Source organism: Pomacea canaliculata, linkage group LG2, assembly GCF_003073045.1.
Source record: "Pomacea canaliculata isolate SZHN2017 linkage group LG2, ASM307304v1, whole genome shotgun sequence".
Classification (NCBI taxonomy): Eukaryota; Metazoa; Mollusca; class Gastropoda; order Architaenioglossa; family Ampullariidae; genus Pomacea; species Pomacea canaliculata.
In genome coordinates, this window is record NC_037591.1 from 3989171 (window position 1) to 4011758 (window position 22588).

Consider the following 22588-nt stretch of genomic DNA (forward strand, 5'->3'; position numbering starts at 1 on the left):
ATTATGTACTAAACAACTGTAATATTAATCTAATGCAATTCTAATAAAATGTGGATATTGTTTTACTTTATGCTTGTATATATCATGTAAAAAAAAATTTCTTTAATTCGTGACGTGTGACATTCCGATCGGCGTGAAATCTAAAAAACTATCTTTGATGTGATACAAGAAATCAGAGCTATAATTTCTTGCACGCAAATGTTTTTAAAATGCTTTTTAAAACGCGTATCACATATGTTTGTCTTTTTTAGTTTAACAGATATATTTTTAACACGGGTGAAAATTTGAAAATTTCGTGAAAAATTCAATTACACCTACTAATTTGCTTTGGATTACCTAAAAAGTGACTGTTTATGCAGGATTCAAATGTAAACATTTTTGTTCTACACAGTTTGATCTCTTCTAAATTGTTTTCTAACTTTTCAGTATTTTTTTAGATTTTTAAAATTGGTCAATTCCATGCGCAATAGGAAGCTAGTAGAAGGCAGCGGATGAGTTAACAGACTGGGAGATACATCATTTTTGTAGCAATATCGGTGTACATTGATGGGTGATATTCCAAATCTAAACTTAATAAATGCTTCTCTAAAACAACGTATTCTCAGTATATTTACATATCTCTCAGGTTGTACGTAGCTCTTAAAAAGCTAGAATACAGCTCAAGTCTTTCACTTGTGCATATATCATTGTGCCATTCTTGTTGGAAACAGTCTATAAGTCTTTGTTTAAAGGTTCCTAAAAACATGTTCTTGTTACCAACACTTTGCTGAAGCCAAACAAATCCAAAGCCATTGACACAGAGAAGTTCTTTTACAAAGAAAGTACGTTTACCGTTTTCTTGTAGATAATGTAACATATTGTATGCTTTTCTGGGGAGTCTAGTGTCATGCATATGAATGAGTCGGAGCCAGTACTTAATGCATCAAACTTTGTGGTCACCAGTACTGGATACCGTCCTAGGTCACCATAGATCATTTTGTTTGGTGTTTGAAGACCCACATTAAGGAAACGTTTGCAGCTGAACATTTGTACCTTTTCAACGGCCTCATATCTTTGGAAACCCCAAACTTCCGACTGAGAATCGAACAACTTAAAAAAAATGTTTCTTGGTATATCTCCAAGTTTCCATAAACATTTTAATAGCTGGCAGGATCTGATTTTGGCCTTAGCTCCAAGGTCATCGACAGCTATGGAAAGGGAGAGCTTAGTCGTGAAACAAAGACCTAGATACTTATACATGTTAAGAACCTCCATCCTTCCTTTACCATAATACCAACATTCCTTTGATGCTAGAAATTCGCTTTCCTGAACACGATGACCTTGGTTTTTTTTGAGGTTCCCATACATGCCAAAACGTTCAGCATAATTTTTTAAAATGTCAAGCTGCCTTTGGAGATCAGTAACAGAGTATGATGCAAGTACAGCATCATCAGCAAAGAGCAGTAAGAGTGTCTGTATTATATCGGGAACCAGTTGGATGCCATGAATACCGTTCTGAGACACGTATACAGCTGATTTATGAAGAACGTAAAGAGAATGGGCGACATTTTACAACCCTGCCTTACTCCGGTCGGACAGTTGAAATACTCTGTGCATTCCTTATCACATCGTACACAGGCTTTGATATTCTGGTACATACTTTTTAAAATGGTAAGCATCTTGCCTCCAACTCCCAGATTACATAAAACATGCCATAGTTTGTTCTATTACAAACCCCCCCATAAAAAAAACCCCCCCCCCAGTTGGGCAAAAAGCAAATGTTACAAAGTGATGTTAAAGTGATTCTAGCTCTAGTTTAATTTGAACAAGGTAACGAGTTCTATGTCCTATACTATGTCACCAAAGCGGCAATTTAAATTGAAATTCATAGTACAGACTGATTTTTTAGGCCTTGGTGGTCCGCCAGCTTTTACTAAGTGTCTGCGGTCCGAAAACAATGAGACCACAAGCATAAAAGTAAAAAAAAAAACAACCAAAAAACGGTAAACCTGCTACCCTGTAACATCATAAACATAAATTAAAACTACCGTGAATCATGAAAACAAGATAAAATAAAAATAACATTATATACACATGTGACGAGAGTTTGTAGCACTGAACGTTAGTCCTTCTCTAACATGCAGGCTTTGATGGCTGCTGCTACCAGCCAGTCCGACACATAGTTCATGTTCATGAGTGCCCTAAACACATATTGTAGTCTGCCTACAATTGTGTCCACTGCTCCTGCGGATGTCGGTGAAGGTATTGTCTGCTGCTAGAATGATAACTCGAACTGATGATTTTCCCCCTCGGTTGCAAATGAAACCTGCTTATCTCCTCTCTGCTGATCAGGGACAGATACATTGTTTTGCGATGCACGCTCTTCAGAAATGTCAGCTGTTTGAGCTGGTATTTGTCCCACCTTATGTCCTTGCTGAAGAGCGGGAGGACGTGAAAGGCTGTTCAGTCAATGAATATAAGTTGTTTTCCTGGACATAACACATCAACTTTTGAAATATATATTTTTGTCTAACTGATTTATAATAGACAACGTACACACAAAATAAGCCAAACACATGTCTAAAATGATAACGCAGAAGGTTGGCCCTCTTACTGTACTGGTATATATAGTCTTGTGTGGGTGACATCATAGTCATGAGCAGTTTAAGTTTAACATTTATTTCAGACATGGGTAAATAAACCAACACCGAAGATACAACTTCGGCCATTTAGTAACATGGTTTTCTCACAGTCTGCACGTTCTACATGTGAGTGCACATTATAAACTTAATCGCTTTCGTAGTCTTGCATGATTTTGCTGCTGCCCACGATGCAAGTTATTATTTTGGCAAGAAAAGGCAACTGAACAGCTACATTTATTCTTCTCTTTGACGTATTATTTGGATTTTCGGGATATGGATCCACATCTGAAACCATTTTCAGCTATTATTTTGATATGCTAATGTATCTTTGCATGTTAATGTTTCTTGTAAATACTGATTTTGTGGAGTGTGTCCACTTGTGGCCAGTAATGTCTGCAAAACGCTTGTTAATTCACTTTGTGATGTGTTGAAATGTGGGGATAAAATCAAAATACTTGCGCACTTGACTATGCTTGATACTGGAACACACAGAAATTAAACCACTGTACTGTGTACCTTCATTATATAAACAAAATTATCAGTTAGAAGTGGAAATGTCATATTATTTTGTGATGGTAAAAAATTATCTTTGTAATTTTGTTCTCTTCATTATTACCAATGCAGTTTTTTATATGAATAAATTTGTTTGAATTACTGTTTGTCTTTGTGGAGTGAAGTGTGTGTGTGTGTGCGTATGTTTGTGTGGGTCCCAAACTGGTGTGCGGAAGGAAGAAAGACTTTTTTGTATGTCAGAGCGCACTCAACGGGTTCCTCACTGTCCATTCAAGTGAAAGTGTTTCAAATACAATATAAATGCAGCCGATCAGGTAAATGAATGTATCAAGTCGACAATATTTTGAGCGAAGTGGCAATTCAGTTTATGAACAGTTGGAAGTAAACGCTTTGCTTACTGACCAATAACACCTGTGATCAAATCAAATCAAATCAGACTTTATTGTCTCTCGAGGAGACCCAGGACAGAAATTTTTCTTTTGCTCACAAGGGCAGGCATACATACTCATACAGACATTTAACACACAGTTAGGAGTAAAGATACATTATCATGGTAGTTGGATCTCCATCAAATAAATTCCAATACTTTAAATTTCTATGTATATATTAAATAAATGAGTTGGCATTGCAGATTGCAACGAAATTTCTGAACTCCATTTTCTTCATCCTCCTAGTACTAGTTTCTATGTCAAGGCTGTGTTGAATGTACTGACTGGGATGTCTTTGAGAAGCATGTCCTAATCTGGACGACTTAGTAAACACCATCACTTCATATATCTCCTTCTGTGTAGATTGCACCAGTCCATCAAAGCAGTTTATATTTATCCTAACAACAAACCTTGGGTGACCAAGGGCCTAAAAGCAGAGCTTAACTAAAAGAAACATGTGTTCTTCACGGGTTCTGCCCACGACAGAAGACTGGTACATAGAGAGGTCCGTGATGCTATCCGTTGGGTCAAGGTGAAAGGCAAGTCAAAAATCGAGTCTCAGTTTGCTACAGGTGACATCCGAGTAGCTTGGCAGGGACTCAACACCATGGCCAATATTGACTATCGGAGTTAGAAAGCCAAAATCTCAATCTCAGGCGTTCAGAGTGCGGCCCTGCCTAATGCTCTTAACGCTTTCTTTGCTCGTTTCGAGTCTCATGACTTCTCAGTGCAAATTAAAGATGTGCTTAGTTCTCTTCACCCTGTACAGAAGTGAAAATGAAGATCTGCCTGTGGCTAGTGCTGTGATCGCCGCGTGCCAGCATGCCCCAGACGTGTTCGGTGAGAGTCGAGGCGAAGGTGATGTTTTTAAAGCACCGTGAGACACCGTCAAATAAATGCAGTAAAAGCAAAGCAAGTACAGGTCACTCAAGTACAACTTTACAGTCACACTTTACAGTTTCCTGTTCATTCCACGCTGCTTTACTACAGGCTACATTCCGTACCACAAAGTTGCAGATGGCCCTTAACTTTTTCTGAATAGTATATGACGAACGCATACAAAAGCTCTTGCTTACTGCCAGCTGGAGTACAAAACTCACGTGCTGGAATCGGTGAAAACCGGCGCAAATGGCCGACACCAGAGGTAAAGGATCGGTCACCAAGATACTGATGGCGGGGAAGTTCCCCTCGTGCCGTCGGATCCACCGGTGAGGCTCATTACTGTTGTCCAGGGTGCGTCGTGCACCCCATGTGTGCGAACCTGCTTTGTGAGGTGAGCAACTAACAAGATGTTATTTCAGATGTGCAACAGCGAGGCAGAGATAGGCAGCCACCCAATTTAATAAAAACTAGAAAATTGATAATAGTAATTGTAAAGTTTATTTATATAGCGCTTTACACCACCATCATACGCAGGCTCAAAGTGCTTTACCAAAAACCAAAAAAAAAAACAGACAAAAAGTAAAAATTATGTTGACCTAATACCCCATAAAATATCAAACTCTAATTGTAACAAGTGCTCGTTTCGCAAGTCATTTGCCGTCACCTTTGACATTGCCGTTCGCACCTAAGCCTTTGAAGTCGACAAAGCAAGACTTAAAGATGGCTTGTCTGACTTACCGGATATTAGAGGAAATCAATAGGAATTGGTTTCCAGTCACATCTTACCTTGCAAGTCAAACCAAGGCAGACTCGGCAGTTGGTCTGTGTGTGTGTGTGGAGAGAGAGAGATGGGGTGAGACAAGGCGATGGCAGAGGAGGGCTGTAAAAAGCATCATTTATTGGCCTGACAGCGCCGCTGTGTGCACATCTTGACCGTCCACTTGTTCATCGTTTGTCAAGGTTTCAAGACGTCATCTGATTTAGACCTTCTTACGACTGGCTGGGCATTTCACATGCGCAGAAAGCCATTTCCTGTTAGGTCCATCCTACGCAGGGTGAGCAACAGGATAGGCTCTGATTAGGCAAATCTCTGAAATAAGCGATCGATCTTGTTCTGTCCAGCCAGTCAGACATTTTTCTAGAAGCAGCAATCGTTTCGTCTATTTATCCGACGAATGCATTATTTGTTAACAGTTGTTTGGACATAGCAGCTTCCGGTAAAGCCGTAACAGATACATCAGGTACTAGAGGAATCACATATTTAGATCGCCAGATATATTACTCACCGGATACCAGGCAAGCCACAGGTGGAGAGCTTCAGATATATTAACATCTAGAGAAAGTGCGAGTTAATCAAATAGTCACTTAGTGGAGGTTAACAGTTTTAGGTGCTAGACCAGTTCCAGGCTAAGAGAAGAAAAGTATTTGAATGGCACGATACGTAACGGTTAACCTGAACGGCCGGTGCTTCGAACTCAGCCTGGAAACATGCCAGCAAATTCCTTTGCTGCGGAAAAGGCTGACAGGAGGCCGAGCAAAGCGGTGTTCACGCTGGGAGGACCTTTTTGCCGTTCAAACTCAACCAAGACCTGATGAACCCTCGTCCAAAACTTCCGTCGAAGAAATGATGTCAGAGATTTTTTGTTTGTCAGACCATCCTTCTAAACTTGTGGAAGGTGGGGCTGAGAGAAATCCCTTTCCAGCAATCGAATCCGAAAAGGTCCTTCGTTTCGAGAGGAGCGCCGCAGTCTTCGAGGCCATCGTGGACTACGTGCAGAACGGAGAGCTGCACGTCCCCAGCCACCTGTGCCCCAAACTAGTCGTCCGTGACCTCACCTTCTGGGGCTTCGAGCTGGACGCGGTGCAGGTGTGCTGTCTGTCCGGTATTCTCCGCTTCCTAAACGACCAGGAGAAGCTGGCAGAGTTCCGCAACTCCACTCAAGCCGGAAGCCGTGTCAGTGTCGCTTCTCCAGAGGTTAAAGGTCGTGTGAAGCGACTCCGCGGAGCAGTGTGGCGTCTCCTTGACGACCCGTATTCGTCAACGCCTGCAAAGGTAAGCGGAACGGGTATCTTGGTATTTTCTACTGTCTATTTTCATGTTCAGACTATCCATCGAAAAGCTGGCCCCGAGAAAAGTGAGGTTTCTGACATCTCACCCCACCGACCTGATAAGGTTAGGGGATGACCTTTACCCTTACCCTCATCCATAGGAAAAAAAGTGTAGACGCCCCATGCCTCCTTCGTGGTCTTCATACGTCAATATGGAAACTAACTCATTCTTTCCGTCTTGTCTTCAGGCTTATTTTTGTCTTGTCTTGTGTGCCATACTCTCCTCCTTCTTCGTGATGGCTGCCCAGACGCACGAGTACTTCCACACGGCTCTCTCCAGCGAGGAGTGGAAAGTTTATCTAGGCAGCAAGTTTCATTTGTTCTCCCAATATATTCCAACAGGTGAGCAATTGAAAACAATGAGGTCTTTAATTTTAATGTTTATTTCTATCTGTCTAATGCCCCCGTCTGTATAATACGATATGCATTAAACGTTTTACTTTGTACGGGACCAGGCTCTCCATGTTTCATAATTTGGGTGAAAGCAAAGAATCGTTTTGTGAAATGATGAACCTAAGTAATTCATGCTTTTTGGTATTAGAGTACACAAACCGAAATAATGGTGTAAAATCAAATACAAAAAAAAGCTGAAAATATAATGGGCTATCAAAATTGTATGTAAGTATGAAAACTGCAAAGAGCTGATCCAGTCAGTAGCAAATGTTGCAAAAGGAAATCAACGCTGACCTTGATAGAGAAACATCACAAAGAAAAGTGCGAAATATATTCCTCCGAGTGATCGACTCAATACTTAATTATCTTTATTCAATTATTAAAAAAATAACGATATCACGCATAAGGTGCATTGCCGCTGGGCAATGAGCTCGACTGGATTGAAGAAAAGATTAGAGGGACTTTCAAATACAGCAGCACAAACTGCAAAGTTCAACAAGAAAGAAGGTGAGAAAATGAGACCCTCGTTTATGAAGTATTTACAAAAGAAAGAAGTGAGTTTTAAAGGAAAAAGCGAATAAAAAAAAAAAACATTCTGGGCTTGAATAATGGGGATTGATCTTTTAAAATATTTCCGCTCAAAATTTCCGGTCGCAAGACGATCGTTTACTACAGTCTAAAACTGAGGTCATGGAATTTAAAGGTCAACAAAAAGAAGACCGAAGTGATGAAAATCAACAACAAGCAGGAACTCCCAAGCAGGCACTTGACTGGAATCCTCAGTGGAAGAGGAGAGTTGGGAGACCAAAGCAGACTTGGAAAAGAACAGTAGAGAGTGAGGCAAAGGAATTCGGAACCACATGGGCCCAACTGAAAAGTGTTTGGGAGGGGGGGGGGCTGCCCAAACCCGGATCCGCTGGCGAGGTGTTGTTGCTGCCCTATGCTCCTCGAGGAGTAACAAGGACTTAGCTAAAATAACACTGAGGTGGTTCAAGAAAGCCGCCATGTTGTTTTTAAGTGACGTCACTGAACCGTAGGATGCGATCAGTCAGTCTTCTAGGGGTCGTAGCCATGAAGCGAAAGTAAGTCGTTTCCCCAGGGCAAACTGGGGAAGTCAACGACAAGAGTCTTCTTTCTGATGTCCAAACCCCACAGACACTACTTCCTGTTTATTCGTTGAATATTCACGGTCACTGTGGTCACATAACTCTCCATAGACGCCAGATTCGAAGAAGATTCTCCGGAAAACTAAAATGGACAGAAAGGTCTCCCCCTCAGACCTTTTTGAGCCAGGGACATTAGTATTTTATTTTATACTTCGCTTGTTGACATAAAATAAAACTTTGCTTTGGTCGCGTGTCCAAAGGGTGTTATTTACATCTAAGCTTCACGAGCTTCAATTTGGTCGTGAATGCCAATTTTACAGGACTTCAAACCGAGCTCGGTTGTCATAAAGCTTCCACTCTTTGAGTTGGTTTGCTTTTTCGTTTATATTTTTTTCTTTCATTTAATGGCATTTAATGGACAAAACGTTTTGAAGTACGTTTATCTTGGCCACGGCTAGGACAGTCGATAAACACTTCTATTGAAAGTCACTAGCTGCACCGGAACTAAGAGCAATTAGCGAGTTTGTATTTCAAACACCATGCCTTGAGTAGGCAAGAGCAATCAAGAGGTCCATGTGAGATCAATAGACAGGAAGGAATCCAATCCTACACGAGAAGTGTTTGGTACACTGTGGTGCAGCAGGCAGCTTCACCTGGATTTACGACAGCCAAGAAAGGGATTTAAAATAGAAAATTGTGAATTTGAATTTTCTGTTGAAAAGATTATTGACCACCCAGGTGGTATAAAACACAGTGCGATGCAATAACATTATCTTCATTGTCTGTGATTATTATTTATTTACTCTAACCCCTGATCAAAATATCAACATCCTAGCCTACTGCACCTAAATGGGGAGGGGAAAAGAGGGAAGGAAGAAAAGTGACAGATATAAGATAGTTCTAGACTATTCTTCCAACCTTACTATATTCAGAGGAGGGTGAAAAAATGTGTTTGCGTGTGTGTGAGAGAGACTTTTCTTTCAGAAGACTGAAGCAACGGCTCGATTTTTTTTTTTTTTTTTTGCAGACAACAAGGACATTGTCCAAGCCAGCAAAATAACGGATGGAGCCAATAACGAGACCGTTGTGCTGCCTTGGCTTGACCGGCGGCCGCGATCTATCGTGACCTGGTTGGTGAACCTTGGCCACACTTCGCTGGCCGTGCTGAGCCTGGACTTTCTCCTTCGCCTCCTCTTCTGCCCCGGGGCGCGCCACTTCTGCACCGACTTCATCAACATCGCGGACGCCATCGCCCTTTTGGCGTCGATCGTCAAGAGCGTCATCGACGGCGTCAACCCCGAGAACCGTTTTCACGCCTCGCTGCTGGACACCATCAACGTGCTGCAGCTGCTGCGCATCCTTCGCTTCCTGCGGCCCATGTCCAAGGTGGTTGGGTTCCGTGTCTTGTACTTCACGCTCAGGTCCAGCTGCAAGGAGCTGCTGCTGTTGCTGGGCCTCGTGCTCTTCTTGGTGATGACCTTCGCCTCGCTGCTCTACTACGCCGACGACCGCACCACTATGAAGTCCATCCCAGACGCCATGTGGTACGCCCTGGTTACCATGACGACGGTGGGGTACGGTGACATCGTCCCGACCTCCATTCAGACGAAGATCATCGGGTCTGCCTGCGCTGTGGTCGGTGTTGGGGTCATCTCCATGACAATGCCAGTCATCGTCGGGAGTTTCCTTGATTTCTATAACCATTCCATCATCTTAGCGTTTTCCTCTAAGCAAAGGAAGAAGAAGAAAGAGGAAGCCGTTTGTGTTGTCGGCAGCTGACTTTGAAGCCCGCATGGACAGAGTAAGCAAAAAATATTTGTTCTTCGCTGCCTCCTACTACGAGTAGGTCAAAGTCTAGTGCACTAACATGTCCAACATAATGTAGTCATAGCAACATCGCGAGCACATTGTTATATCTCAAATTTCTTGATGATCTGCAAGTAATCATTTTTTGTCAGATCACGGGTATAAAATTATGAATAAAATATACAAAATCAGTTTAAAAATGTGTGAGTATTGCCCCACGCCCCCTTCTCTGTTCTTGTCTACGTCTACAAACCTGGGATTTATCAAACTTTCTGAAATAGTATTTTCCAGTGTTTTGAACCAGTCACAAGCTTCCTAGTATGATGCAAAGATTAAAAGGATTGGTTATTGGTTTTCGAGATCTTAGTGGGGGTTTGTTTGTTTGTTTTTTGTTTGTTTGCTTGCTTGTTTTTTTTATTTTGGTTGTCTTGTTTGGCTTTTGTTGTTGTTTTTGAAATTTTTCCGTGTTTTGATAAATCTTTGCTGCAGGCCTACTTAATGGACACCTCCATTGGAGCCGGTATGTCAATAAGGTGAACATTTTTGTATGCAATGGTTTAGTATTTCATATCCATGTTTGTGCATCCTGACTAGGAGTAGTTCATGAAGCTTTGGTGAAAACTTTGACCTTTCTTTTTTATGACCTGAAATGCTGAGTGCGTGAATTCACTGAGTTCAACTGAAACTTGAGCGTATTTCGTCTTGTAGACATTCAAAAAACTTCTCTGCACAGTTTTCAATGGAGGTGTATGTTCACAGTTTGTTCCTGATGCTTACTTTCCAGTCCACGAAGTCTGTTTCCCTTTTTCTATGAACTGGCCAGTTGTATTCTTCCCCTCGTGTTATCGTCTGATGTACGGGACCTCTGATGTACGTGAGGCTCACTTTTGTTTGTACCTCACACCTGGTTGTTTCTGCAATATACAACAGTTCAGCTTTGGCTTACTTCTGGATTCTGTGAAGTATTTGTGGGATTTTGTAATGACCAGTACCTATCTATTATGACCCTTTGATCTATGTACTTGCTCGCACCGAGTCTACTTGCACTGAAATTATTTAACTGAAAATATCTTGACAACTAATTATACTTAGGGAATTGTGAAAATCGACGAGTTTTCACTTTTGCAGAGCAAGAACAATAATTTGTGAGCATTGTAATTCGAAGACCTTTAGATGTCGAGTTATCGGCCATGTAACATAATGGGCTTGAGCTTGGAACATAATGTCTTTACATCTCTACACTCATGCAGGTTATGTAACAGGATGCAGATGGACCATGCAGCTCTCTGTCTCCGGGACTTTTGTTTTTACCCTTAAAAGTAGTAGTCAATGATTTTTGACCTAAAAACAATCGGATCAGTTTTTTTGCTGCCATTGGCTTTTTAGTACCTGCAAAATTCTTGCTCGTGACTAACCCCCCAATGGAAGTTGCCTGAGGGACGAATATGTTTGGAATGTAGAAAATCATCGTTGGGTGTTAGAAATATTTTAAGAAAATGTTGGAAACGTAGAAGTGTATTTAGAAAAACTTGTAATCTAGGGAAGAAAGGAAATGTATGGAAAATAGAAAAAAAAAGCGAGAAAGGGATGTTAACTTAATAAGCATATCAACTTATTGCTAGACTTGGTCCATCCGTTCAATGTAAGAATAAAATTTTAAGTGAAGCACACTCCAGAAGTCTCTGTAGTAATTGTGAGTGTGACAGACGTCTATGCACGCAGTAGCTATGAGTGAGAAAGAATGTGTGCGGGTACATAAGGGTGGATGGTGGGTGAGAGAGGGGTGAGACTGGTTGTCGTGGAGCCGCTTTGCGTCGATGACGTGGACGTGGCTGGAGCAGACGCCATGACTGGCACCAGACTCTTCTCCATGCAGCTTCCGTTACCTTGAGAGACTTTTTTGCATCAGGTATGGCTTGTATGAACATTTTTGTTTTTGATATGAATAATGTGTTTTTAAAACAAATACACAATAAATATAAAAAAAACATAAAGATATAAAGATACAACGAAAAAAAAGGAAACAAGGGTGACTAATAAGAATTAATTAGCAGCAGAGTTTAAAAGCTACCTGCATCGTTCAGGTTATGCATTATGAATTATTTGCGCTCTTTTGTTCTCTAGGGAAGTGGATGGAAGAAGGACACTGATCGAAAAGTTGTGCGTTTTACAGGCCAAAGTCCGGGACAGGTATGGTTTCAATTCTAAAAGACTTTTGTGGATCTGCACAGAACAGGCTTTGACGGAAAACCTCTTGAATAGAAGCAATGTAAACCCATTGTTCTCACATTAAAAAGAGTTCGTGTACAGACACGCAGCGAGCTTTGTAGGAAGAGCTCTTGAGTACAAACATTGCAAACCCTGTTGGGATGACATGAATGGATTCTCTCTCTTCCAGTGAACAGCCTTAGCTGCTGACACGGAGTAAAACATCTACAAATATTTTTTCTCTCTCTCATCTTTCTGTGTGTGTGTGGTGGGGGCACACATATATTTTCGTTAGGTGTGTTGGGATGAGGAAAGCTTTGTGATTGTATTCTGCAGGTATTGCACTAAAATACAACAATACAAGACTGAATTTCTTCTCCTATCATCTGTCATTGTTTCTCTGTTTATTCTGTCAGAGCCTTTTCTGTATCATAACATCGATATAACAAAATGATACCCTCTACCACATACATTCAATAAATATTCATCATGCAGTTGGTCTTTACTTATTTATCATTTTCACATTTTTTCAAGCAGGAACAAAAAGGCAGCGTAGTGACTACATGTGTGTATGTGTCTGACTGAAGTCTATGTTACTGGAACTATTGATACACTGTGTAAACAAAAGCTGTTGTTGCTAATGACATCAGTTGAGCGTTGTTAGGTGGTCCCAGTATTTACACAGACACCAATGAAATATGTCAAGGTGCACTACCACCTGACAAAGAAAGGAAGACTGTGCAGATAATATACACTATGAGGTAAGGATTGATGAAAAGACAGGAATGAGAAGAATAAGAATTCAATTATCTGTAAGAATAATGTGAAACACACAGGACAAGTTTTGGACTGACCTGACCGAGAAGGAAGATTGGTTTTATTACGATTAAACAGAATTGTCTTCGGGGGCAGGGAAGCGTGATGCGCAGGGTGAAATTGTCCTTTTCTTTTGGAAGCACTGTTTCACTTGTTTTTCTATTTTTTTTTTTTAAGAATCTGTGTGTCCTGGAAGTGGGTTTGGCAGCGGTGTTTAATAGGTTGTTCTTCGCAGTGTGTTTGACAGCAGTTATTGAAAGAGGTCGCTCATTGTGCCATTCTCGCCATTTGCATTTTTTGATGATGTGATTGCAAGAACTGGTTTCCCAGGAACAATCGAAGACTGTGGATTGTTGTTGTGTCGTCCAATCAGTCCAAACTAGTTGAACATGGACAAGAGAAATGTGCTTCGGCTGGCTAAAAGTCCCTGTACACCATTGTTCTGGAAAAAAAACAATTCATCTCCTGGGCTTTACAAAAGTGTAGTTCAACAAAACAGTTTATCCTCTCGCTTATCAAACGTCTGTTTGAAGTGGCAATGTCCTGTTCATACCATAACCTGTATTCGTTACATGACCGTTCTCACTACAGTCTGTAGGCAAGGTGTCAGCTGACGGCTGCAGGTGAAAGATGGAAACAATTATACCTGCCTCCTGGTGGGGGACCGTTAACCCAGCTACTCAGGCGAGAAGCTGTTATTGATCAACAAATTTACTGGGTGAGTGAATTTTGCTGTTATGAACAGTGGTGTGCAGTGGAATATAGATAAATTTAGTCTTAAACTTGGCAACCTTACGGACCCAAAATGTCAGAGAGATCGAGAAAACTCAGGTCGACAACTAATTGCTTGATGGGCACACGTATGACATTCGGGGTTGTAAGAAAGAACAGGTCCGACACAAGTTAATTCGATATTGGTTCTTAAATCACGTATTGATAATGGACGGTTTGTGTACTATATACACTGTACTTGAAGTTAGTTATCTCTTCAAACACATCGGTGAACGCAGAATCAATGTTCGGCCTGTAACCAAGTCAGGTTGATCTCTGAGACTGTTTTCAATAATTCGATGGGAGGTGGGAGTGAACATGCTTCTGTATGAGTGTGCCAAGACTATAATTGTTTAAGTTTGTATTTGGATACAAAGTGTCACTTATAAGTGGGATAATTTATCTCTACGGTTTTAGTGACGATAATGATGTATGATTATGATAAAATTTTTCGGTGGATGTACACATTGTCCTACCAAACTCGTATTGAAGAGAAGCTGTATACTCTCTTTGTTATCTACTCCTCTACACACTGGCAAGGAGCCAGAAGCTGAATGCTCTATTATTTGTACCACATCAAACACAAACTTTGAAAGTGATCGTTAGGAAAAATTGTTTCAGGTGATCGACCATGCCAGCACAGCCAACAAATGTGGGAAGGACAACTGGATTGACAGATGTAAGAAGGAGGCACAGGCAGAGTCAGATATTTACCTATCGTCCGTTGTTTCTCTCCCTCTCTCTGTGTATCCTCAGGTTTTCCTACTCTCCTTCAACATGTCGTCCACCCCGGTGACACTGAACGTGACAGGTACACAGTTTAAGGTCAGTGCAGGAACCTTTGAAAAGCTCAGACTGTTGAGTCCGGAGAGCAGGACTATGTTGGACGAGTGTGTCCTGCCCGAACGCAAGGGAGAGGTTTTTCTGGAGCGACACCCGGCTTGTTTTGAGGCTCTGCTACACCTGTGTGTCCACGGCGAGCTTCACATGCCACCCGTCGTCTGCCCGCAGGTGTTTAAGGTGAGTTATGGACACACCCGGCAGGTCCCTTAGTTCGCTAGTCTGTCTGCCTGTCTGTCTGTATGTCTCTGTCCCATCGGTCCCGCTGTTTTTATTTCTACCTTGTCTCTCTCCAGGCTCTCTCTCATGTGTCTCTGTTTATCTTCTTGTCTTCTCTTTATTTCATGTCCCCATGCTTTCATTATCGGAAATAGCAATGTATTTTTTAAAAAAAAAGATTTATAATACATACGCTTTCGCGATGATTTGAAGATATCGATATCGTTCTTTTCCATCAATTTTTCTCAATTTCTAATCTCTCTTTCTGTTATCTGTACATATATAAATATATTAGAGAGAGAAAGAAAGAAAAAAGTCCCTTGATATCTTGTAAGTGTCTAAAATACCATAATTTTCTCTTTTCAGAATGAAATGCAGTCATGGGGCATCAAGCTGTCTCGCCTGGAGAATTGTTGTTATAGTACGATGATCACCGTTCTTGAAAACCATGTGGCTGTAGCAGAGTTTGAAGCGGACAATAGGTAAGATCGATACCACAGTGGGTGACAAGATCAATAGCTAGACTGGTGTCAGGTCTCAGAAACAATCGAATTCACTCGGATCCGGCAATTTGTTTATTTTCAAACCACAATTAGCATATTAAGCCTCCCTCCCCACAATTTTTCTTACTATTACTTCAGGTCTTGAAAGAATACTTCCAGAATCCGAGCAAAAATAACAAAAGGAAATAAAAATCTTCTTCTTTGGATGTTTTAAACCTTGCTTTGCAGTTGCTCTATAGTGATATATTTGTACTGGCCACCAGGGGTATTATAACGGGTGTTGCCCAGCAGTTGGTGTCATTATTTGTATTGCCCAGTAATTGTATGGTAATTGATGTTTCCCACAAATAGCATCGCAATAGGTACTGACATGAGAGGTACTTTGATACTTTTGTTTCAAGGGAAGAGATTTCTGAAGACTTCGGAGAGAAAGGTTTCCGCTGGCAAGTTGCAAGAACTCGGATGTGGAACATGCTAGAGAGGCCGAGTTCAAGCGGATGGGCCAAGGTAGGTATTGAGAACAATTAATGACAAATCGTTTTTACTCTTCAAGTATACAAGATTTTGTAAGTTCTCTCAGAACTTTGATACATTCATGTCATTTCATGGAAAATTGAACATATCGCTTATGTTATTAATTTGACAATAGATTGGGTCAAACAGGAGCGTAGGAGGGGCTGAGGAATTCGATGACTCTCTTACCGGGGTCAAATGCCATTTTACAGAAAATTAACTTCCGACCTCCAGCTTTGAGGCACTGAGAAATGATGTCTAGTATTTTATGTGCGTGTTGACTCAGCGAGCAAGAGAACAGATCACCAAACCTTCATTAACATTTTCTTGAAGTTTGACACTGTGAGATTGGTTTTCCACGACTGATTGAAATCGAAGGAAGCATTGGGTAGTCCAGCAGGTCATTGTTCACAAGAAAATGCACATCAAGTTCCCAATCAAAGTGGGATTCAGCTTGGTAATTTCCGCTCTATTTCCTGAGTTAGTATTAATTTAGTGTGGCTACTACATTCTGGCCTGGGGACTGTCACAATTACATTTTCTACCTTATCATCGATATTCCTAGAAATTTCTTCCATTTTCTGACGACAGACCTGGGGGGATCTTAATCAAACTAACAGTTAATTGCCTGGGTCCATCTGTGAGTACTTAGTAACCTATCCAAATAAATCTGCCTCAGAGATGTTCTTATCGTTATTTACGATCGGAACTTCTTGTTGTTGTTGTTGTTGTTGTTGTTGTTGTTGTTGTTGCTGCTGCTGCTGCTGCAGCACTGGATTTAATGTGACAGATTAATACAGATATTTCTTGTCCTTCAAGCTAAAGTGTGGAGAGCGGAAGCAGTCTGTGTTTCTCCAGACCCAGGTATAAACATTGTATTCGAGTAAATCATGTATACGCAATCTGTGTTCATGTAAACACCTGGGTACACCTGTACACCTGTATTCTCATAAACAGGTGTACTTTTGCGCGGTCGTGGTATTCACCTTGTTCTCCTTGTTCACCTTCATCGCCTCAACCCACAGCGCCTTCCTTCGGAACCTAAAGAAAAGTGAGTGGGAGGATTACCTTGGAGACGACTTCAGCGATTACGAGGATTTTCTTACAAAGCGGAATGTCATCGACGATGAGGAGGACAATGTGTCAAATCTTTCTCAGACAACAGCAGGAGGAAATGTTTCCCTGAAGTATCTGTCTGAAGAAGAGTTATCGAACATCCGAGCTCGTTTAGCTTTTCTGGACTACGTGGACTACGTGACGGTGACGTTCTTCACGCTGGACTTTGTCCTGCGTCTGCTGCTGTGTCCAGGCCTGACCAACGCGCGGCTGAACGTCTTCACGGCGCTGGACCTCGTGGCCCTGGTGGCCATGTACGCCACGCTTCTGGTGGACAAGGTCCTGCCCAAGGAACACTACACGACCTCCGCACTGGACTCCATTGACGGTCTTCAGATATTCAGGTGAAGCTCGTCTGCAGCTCTCGGTCTGTTTGTCAGCGGTACACGGTCATCCTACCTGCGTCTGTCTTTTATGCTTCTTTCCATCGTTCCTTGCTCTTTCCGTCAACATAATTTGAAGTTCGTCCCTTCCAAAATCTTTCATTCTAAACATCCCTTTCCTCAAGATCCTACTTCTTTTTTCCTTCAGTCTTCATACCAGTCCACAGTCCAGAGTCCTCATCACTCATCAACAATCATCCATTCATTCGCAAAATAGCTCATCAGATAAAATATTGACATGGTTGAGCTGACACAGGTGACATGAAACAGTGGCGCCATTACTGCTGTTAAGAGCAGTGAGTGAAGCGAAACACATTATTCAAGCGGGATCTTGTTGATTGATTCTTTGCTTGTTTATTTGTTTGTTTGTTTGTGAAACCCCGCCGTTCACTTTCCTCACTGAGACTGTCTGTTACAGGCTTGTCCGCATCTTCAGGCTGCTGCGAGATGTGATGGGCTTCAAAGTGTTGTTTCATTCAGTCAAGGTGGAAGACATTAATTAATTTTTTGGTAATTACGGGAAAAGGCATCAACTAGAGTAAATGGCGTTAATCAAGGCAATAAACTTTAGTTAGGGTAATGGCTAACAATAAAATGGCCTACTCACTATAATGTACATAAAGCAACAGAAAACTTTAATGAGAGAAAATGTGCCTGCACGCATGAATAACACTACACAAATCTGTACTTAAACGCGCCTCTGTGACCTGCGGGTGGAGTTATTTTTTAAACATAAAAATTGTTTTGCGAAGTTATTAGGATTCTAGTTGATGTAAATATAATATAGACAGGGACAGTACCCTGGCTACTAGATACATAGAATATTGAGACAGCAAAAATACAACACAACATATCGAGGTCTGCTTCTAGGCTTTGTAGTACGGTGTATTTTTAAAAACCAATCCGAAAGAAAACATGAAATTAAGTTCATAGTTTATTTCAAAATAACAGAATATACAGAAGTTATTAGTTTGCTACAAAATGTGGAGTATGGTCAGAAGAAAAGCTCACGTGTCTTGCATCTCATGATCGGAACAAAAGTTTTGGCTTAAATTTCAGATTATAGTTTTCATTACTAAAAAACAAAATTGTACTCAGATGAGACTTTAAGAGTATATTTGTATTTTTTAGGTAAAACGGTTTGTTTGTAGCCCATATGTGTTGCAAGAAAATTTAAATAGCAGGAAATATATTTAAGTAAGTCTTTGCAAGATGTGTGCTACACAAAGTAACGATATCAGATTTTTCTTGCTCACGAACTGTTTCCTATGATACTCGAGAATTATTTAAAACTAAAAAGCACTTTGAACTTTGACCTCTAACCTGCAGTCTAGCCTCCACGAGCTGTTGCTGCTGGTGATGTTTCTCTCCTCCGGCGTGCTGCTCTTCAGCTTCCTGGCGTACTGGTGCGATCGCTCAGCCATGAAGAGTCTGCCGGATGCGTGCTGGTGGGCCATCATCACCATGACAACGGTAGGCTATGGTGACATCTACCCGATCACCTTCCAGGGAAAGGTCGTGGGGTCAATGTGCGCCGTCAGCGGTGTGCTGCTCATAGCGGTGACCGTCCCTGTGGTGGTCAACAACTTCCTGCTGTTCTACAGGTGAGATGTGAGACGTGCACTGCCTACATTTTAGTTTCAAACCCTGACAGTGTGTTTACAGGTGAGATGTGAGAAGTAGACTGCATACATTTTAGTTTCGCAACCTGACAAACATGACCTTTAGTAGCCGAGCTTCTTGCGAATGTAAATAGACGTGAGATGCCACACACCTACAAGCGTTTTCATTAATCGGCATTTTCTTGAAAGTCTACAAGAGTTCGTTTTTCCAATAATTTGCCTCAGACCAGTACAATATCTTAGTACTAGTTTACGAAATCCAAGGAAATAGCAACCATCATTTGTCAAGTTTTGGCAAATCGAGTTTCAAAAAGTCTCCAGTCTCCCAAACCCTAGAGGAGAAGACTAGAAGGGTGTGAATACACGTTTACTTTGTACAAGCCTTACAGATGAGCCTCTACATTCTTGTGACTCTTTATCCCGGTGTTAGCCAACAGCAAACATCCTGAACGCAGCAGCAACTCGTTTCCAAAGACTTCTCGTTGATATATTTCTCAGGCCAGACCTGGTACACAGGCGGAATGTATTCTGCAAACACTTTGGTTTCGAAATTCAACAAGTCCGTCCTTTTGTAACATATATCTTCATGTCCTCCTTTCACTCGTGAAAATGATCTATCCATTATAGATATGAAATGCAAACTCATTAGCCATGATATTTTGTCACAAAGCGAGTCTTTTTTGTGGCAGCTATTCAAAGGTCGTGTCTGCTCGGGCCAAGGAGGACCAAGTGCACACCGAGGACAACCTCACCTGTAGCCAGACTATCGGTGGTTCCAATAAAATACACGTTCTACCCCAGTCTTCAAACAAAGCCAAGCCACATAATAACACATCAAAAGCAGCAAACGTGGTTGTAGATGTTGGGTGAACCTGACTCCAATTTGAAGCAATCCGCTTTCCACACTACATTGACTCATGCGAAATATGATCGCTTCGAAACTGGATACCGGTGTATTGTGGAAGACGGATGTGACCAGAAGCAACAACCCCTATGATGTTTTATTTGGTACTGAAAGACTTTGGAAGAAAACTAATTGACTGGTTGTCGAAAAAAAATTGAGAGTTCACGACAGACGAAATCGCTCAACCTTTCTTGAACAAAAATATTCTAAGCAAACCGGTTCTTTTACTTTCTTTTAAACTTAATCCATTGCATTTCATCAGAACTAACCCCACTCCTTAATCCCTTTCGTGTGCACCCTGGTTTCTCACGAACATTATAAATCAAATATGTATTGCTCTCATCCCTGTAGCCCCATCAGAAGCCCACGTGTTCTGTTCTCGTCTGTGTTTGAAGTGACTAAAGTGAGTCGACGGCAAACAGATGGGGGAGGGAGAGGTTACACACCCGTGCACACAAAATCCTGATTAATCATCTCTTCCTTGTAGGATGCAGGGTGTGTGTCTCTCAAATACCTTAGTGTGTATGAACTTCCTGTTTCTAGTCACGCGGTCATTGTCGTCGTCAGTTCCTGTTTCTCCCATTGTCTGAAAGGGAATGTTTTGCTGATTCATTCGATTTTGATATTAATACAAGAAATGTGTGATCTTATGTTAGAACTAAGCATACCCATCGTCAAGCACTGTCAGAAAAATTGTATTAATATTGTAAGATCTTGTTGTATGTACCCTTCACCATTTTTCTCTAGTATTGTGTGATTTTTATGTCATTCTTCTTGCTGACATCAATTTCCTCAGTCTTTCTTATTGAATCAAACTGCTGCCTTCTATTTTTAACACTGAAAGAGAAGTACAGCAATTTACGGCAATTTGCTCCACTCACTCTTTTCCTTCAACCTACTTTTTCCGGCATTCTCTAATTCACATCCTCAGACAGGCACATACATACATCCATTCATACATATACATACATAATATGGATTTTATATATCACGTGCTTTTCGTTGAAGGTGTATGTATTTGTGTTTACCAGCCCCGAATACTTTAATGGAACTATCAAAGTCAATGTCAAAGTCACTAATAAGAAAAGAAACCCGGATGTTTTTTCGCCACATCACCTACTCTAAGAACTTATTACTAAAATTTAAAAAAACGTAATTTACTAGCCGTTTATGGACTCTGTAAGTGTAGTCTTTATTATCTGCCTACGGGTAGCCTTGACATGTGTTCCTCACCCGCTTGTTGTGCTTACCAATGCTTGTAAAATGAGTTGAGTGTTTAGAGACATTTGTCAAGGTTTTGCAATCGTTCATGTTTCCTTTCTCAAGAAAAAAAAATTGAAAATGCAGTTTAAGCACAAATTGTACAGAAAATGTATCGCTTCTTACATTATTAACATTAGTGAGCTCAGCTCACTCACGTTTGCCTCAAAGACGTCGGCGGAATCTGCAAACACAGGGTTGAGTTTGGTGAGAAAGTGTGTAGCGGTTTCTGTTGGATTCTTGTTGCTTAACTCAACCTTCGGTTTAACGGTTGTAGCACAGAACTTTTCAGTTTGAGTACTCGGTTTTCTACCCGGATGTAAAAGTCCTTCATGACTGAGTGCATGCAAACCTAAACCTACTTAGTACACATGACAAACACAGATTCCTAGAAACTGGTTAGAGACCCGTTATATCTATTATTACTTCTAAGCCTGTTATTTCAACCTTACACGACTTGTATTTTTGCATTTGTCCTTTTTTTTATTATTATTAAAGTATATGATGTTTGGCATTGTAATCAGTGACTTATTTGGGATACTGACAACACTCCAAGAGTAAAATGAGAAAAATACGTGTGTCTCAAGATAAAAAAAGAACTTTGGGATCCTCCCTCTTTCATTGGTGAGTGTAAGTAGGTAACCATTAAGCAGCTGGACGGACCGGATGGCGATAGATAGCTTCATTGTCTACTTTGTTGTCTCCATCTGCTTATGGTCTGCTAGTACGGAGAATAATAATAATAATACCCATCATATGACACCTCACGTACCACGTGATACCCCGGTTCAGAATTCTGTGACGTCGACCCACAGACCATGTTTGTCAAATCAAACAGTGTTTTAATCCAGAAGGGTGTGCTTTCCAACCTGTTTTTATCAGGATCTCATTGGTGATATTTTTCAATTGCTCTCGACCGATGTTGAATTTGAAGAGCATTATATACTTTTGTTGGCGCTCCGGGGCCGGAGATATTGCTTAATGCGAGTACGTGATGGAGCGCACGCGCGCACGCACACACCTTCCCAGAGTCACAAATTCCGTCGGGTATTTTGTTCATAACTCCTGAAATATGTCCTGTTACCAGCCATTTTGTACATAAACCTGTCTGCAGAATTACTTTTGTGTCATAGAACATCTAACCCAGCACGACCTAATATTTCGAGTTAAGACAATTCCCTGCTTTGCTCCTGAGTTCTTCCCTGCACATGAATGCACACACGCACTTGCATCGCATGCACACGGGCTGTCTTGACTACTTTTGAAAAAGAAAATCTTACATTCCAATGAAAAATGGAGCGTCTCTAAAAAGATTTCTTCCTTTTACAGAAGCCCTTGATTTGTTTACAGAGCGCTGATTGGTGAGTTGTGTGATCCGGCTTCCGACCCTTGACACGGGATAATCATTGCAATAGAATTTGATGAGGGTCGTATGCCTGCAAAATATGTCGATCAGGTGCTGCCTGATGTCTGGACTTTATTTCGCGAACAAATTAACTAATGATTCATATCTATCAAATCCATACTCTTGTGTACCATTTAGAAGTAACTGTACCCTTCGATCGCACTTTATTA

At 41.1% G+C, this 22588-nt stretch overlaps 1 protein-coding gene across 1 annotated transcript; it reads left to right on the forward strand.

Moving 5' to 3' along the window:
• The first annotated feature begins 5868 nt into the window (after positions 1-5868).
• Positions 5869-21523, forward strand: LOC112557634. Its single transcript, XM_025227622.1, has 11 exons — positions 5869-6617; positions 6742-6895; positions 9080-9810; positions 11983-12048; positions 14260-14673; positions 15079-15194; positions 15617-15722; positions 16686-17188; positions 17646-17712; positions 18557-18831; positions 19539-21523. The coding sequence occupies exons 1-11, from the start codon at positions 5874-5876 to the stop codon at positions 19717-19719; spliced, it is 3357 nt and encodes a 1118-aa protein (XP_025083407.1). The 5' UTR covers positions 5869-5873; the 3' UTR covers positions 19720-21523.
• Positions 21524-22588: the final 1065 nt, after the last annotated feature.

Bases quoted from the DNA above. Each gene is read 5' to 3' on its own strand.
- LOC112557634 (XM_025227622.1), top strand. From the start codon at position 5,874: ATGGCACGATACGTAACGGTTAACCTGAACGGCCGGTGCTTCGAACTC. The intron at 12,049-14,259 runs GTATGGTTTCAA...AGTGATCGTTAG, and splicing joins CAGGCCAAAGTCCGGGACAG to GAAAAATTGTTTCAGGTGAT. The intron at 15,723-16,685 runs GTAGGTATTGAG...TCTCATAAACAG, and splicing joins GTTCAAGCGGATGGGCCAAG to GTGTACTTTTGCGCGGTCGT.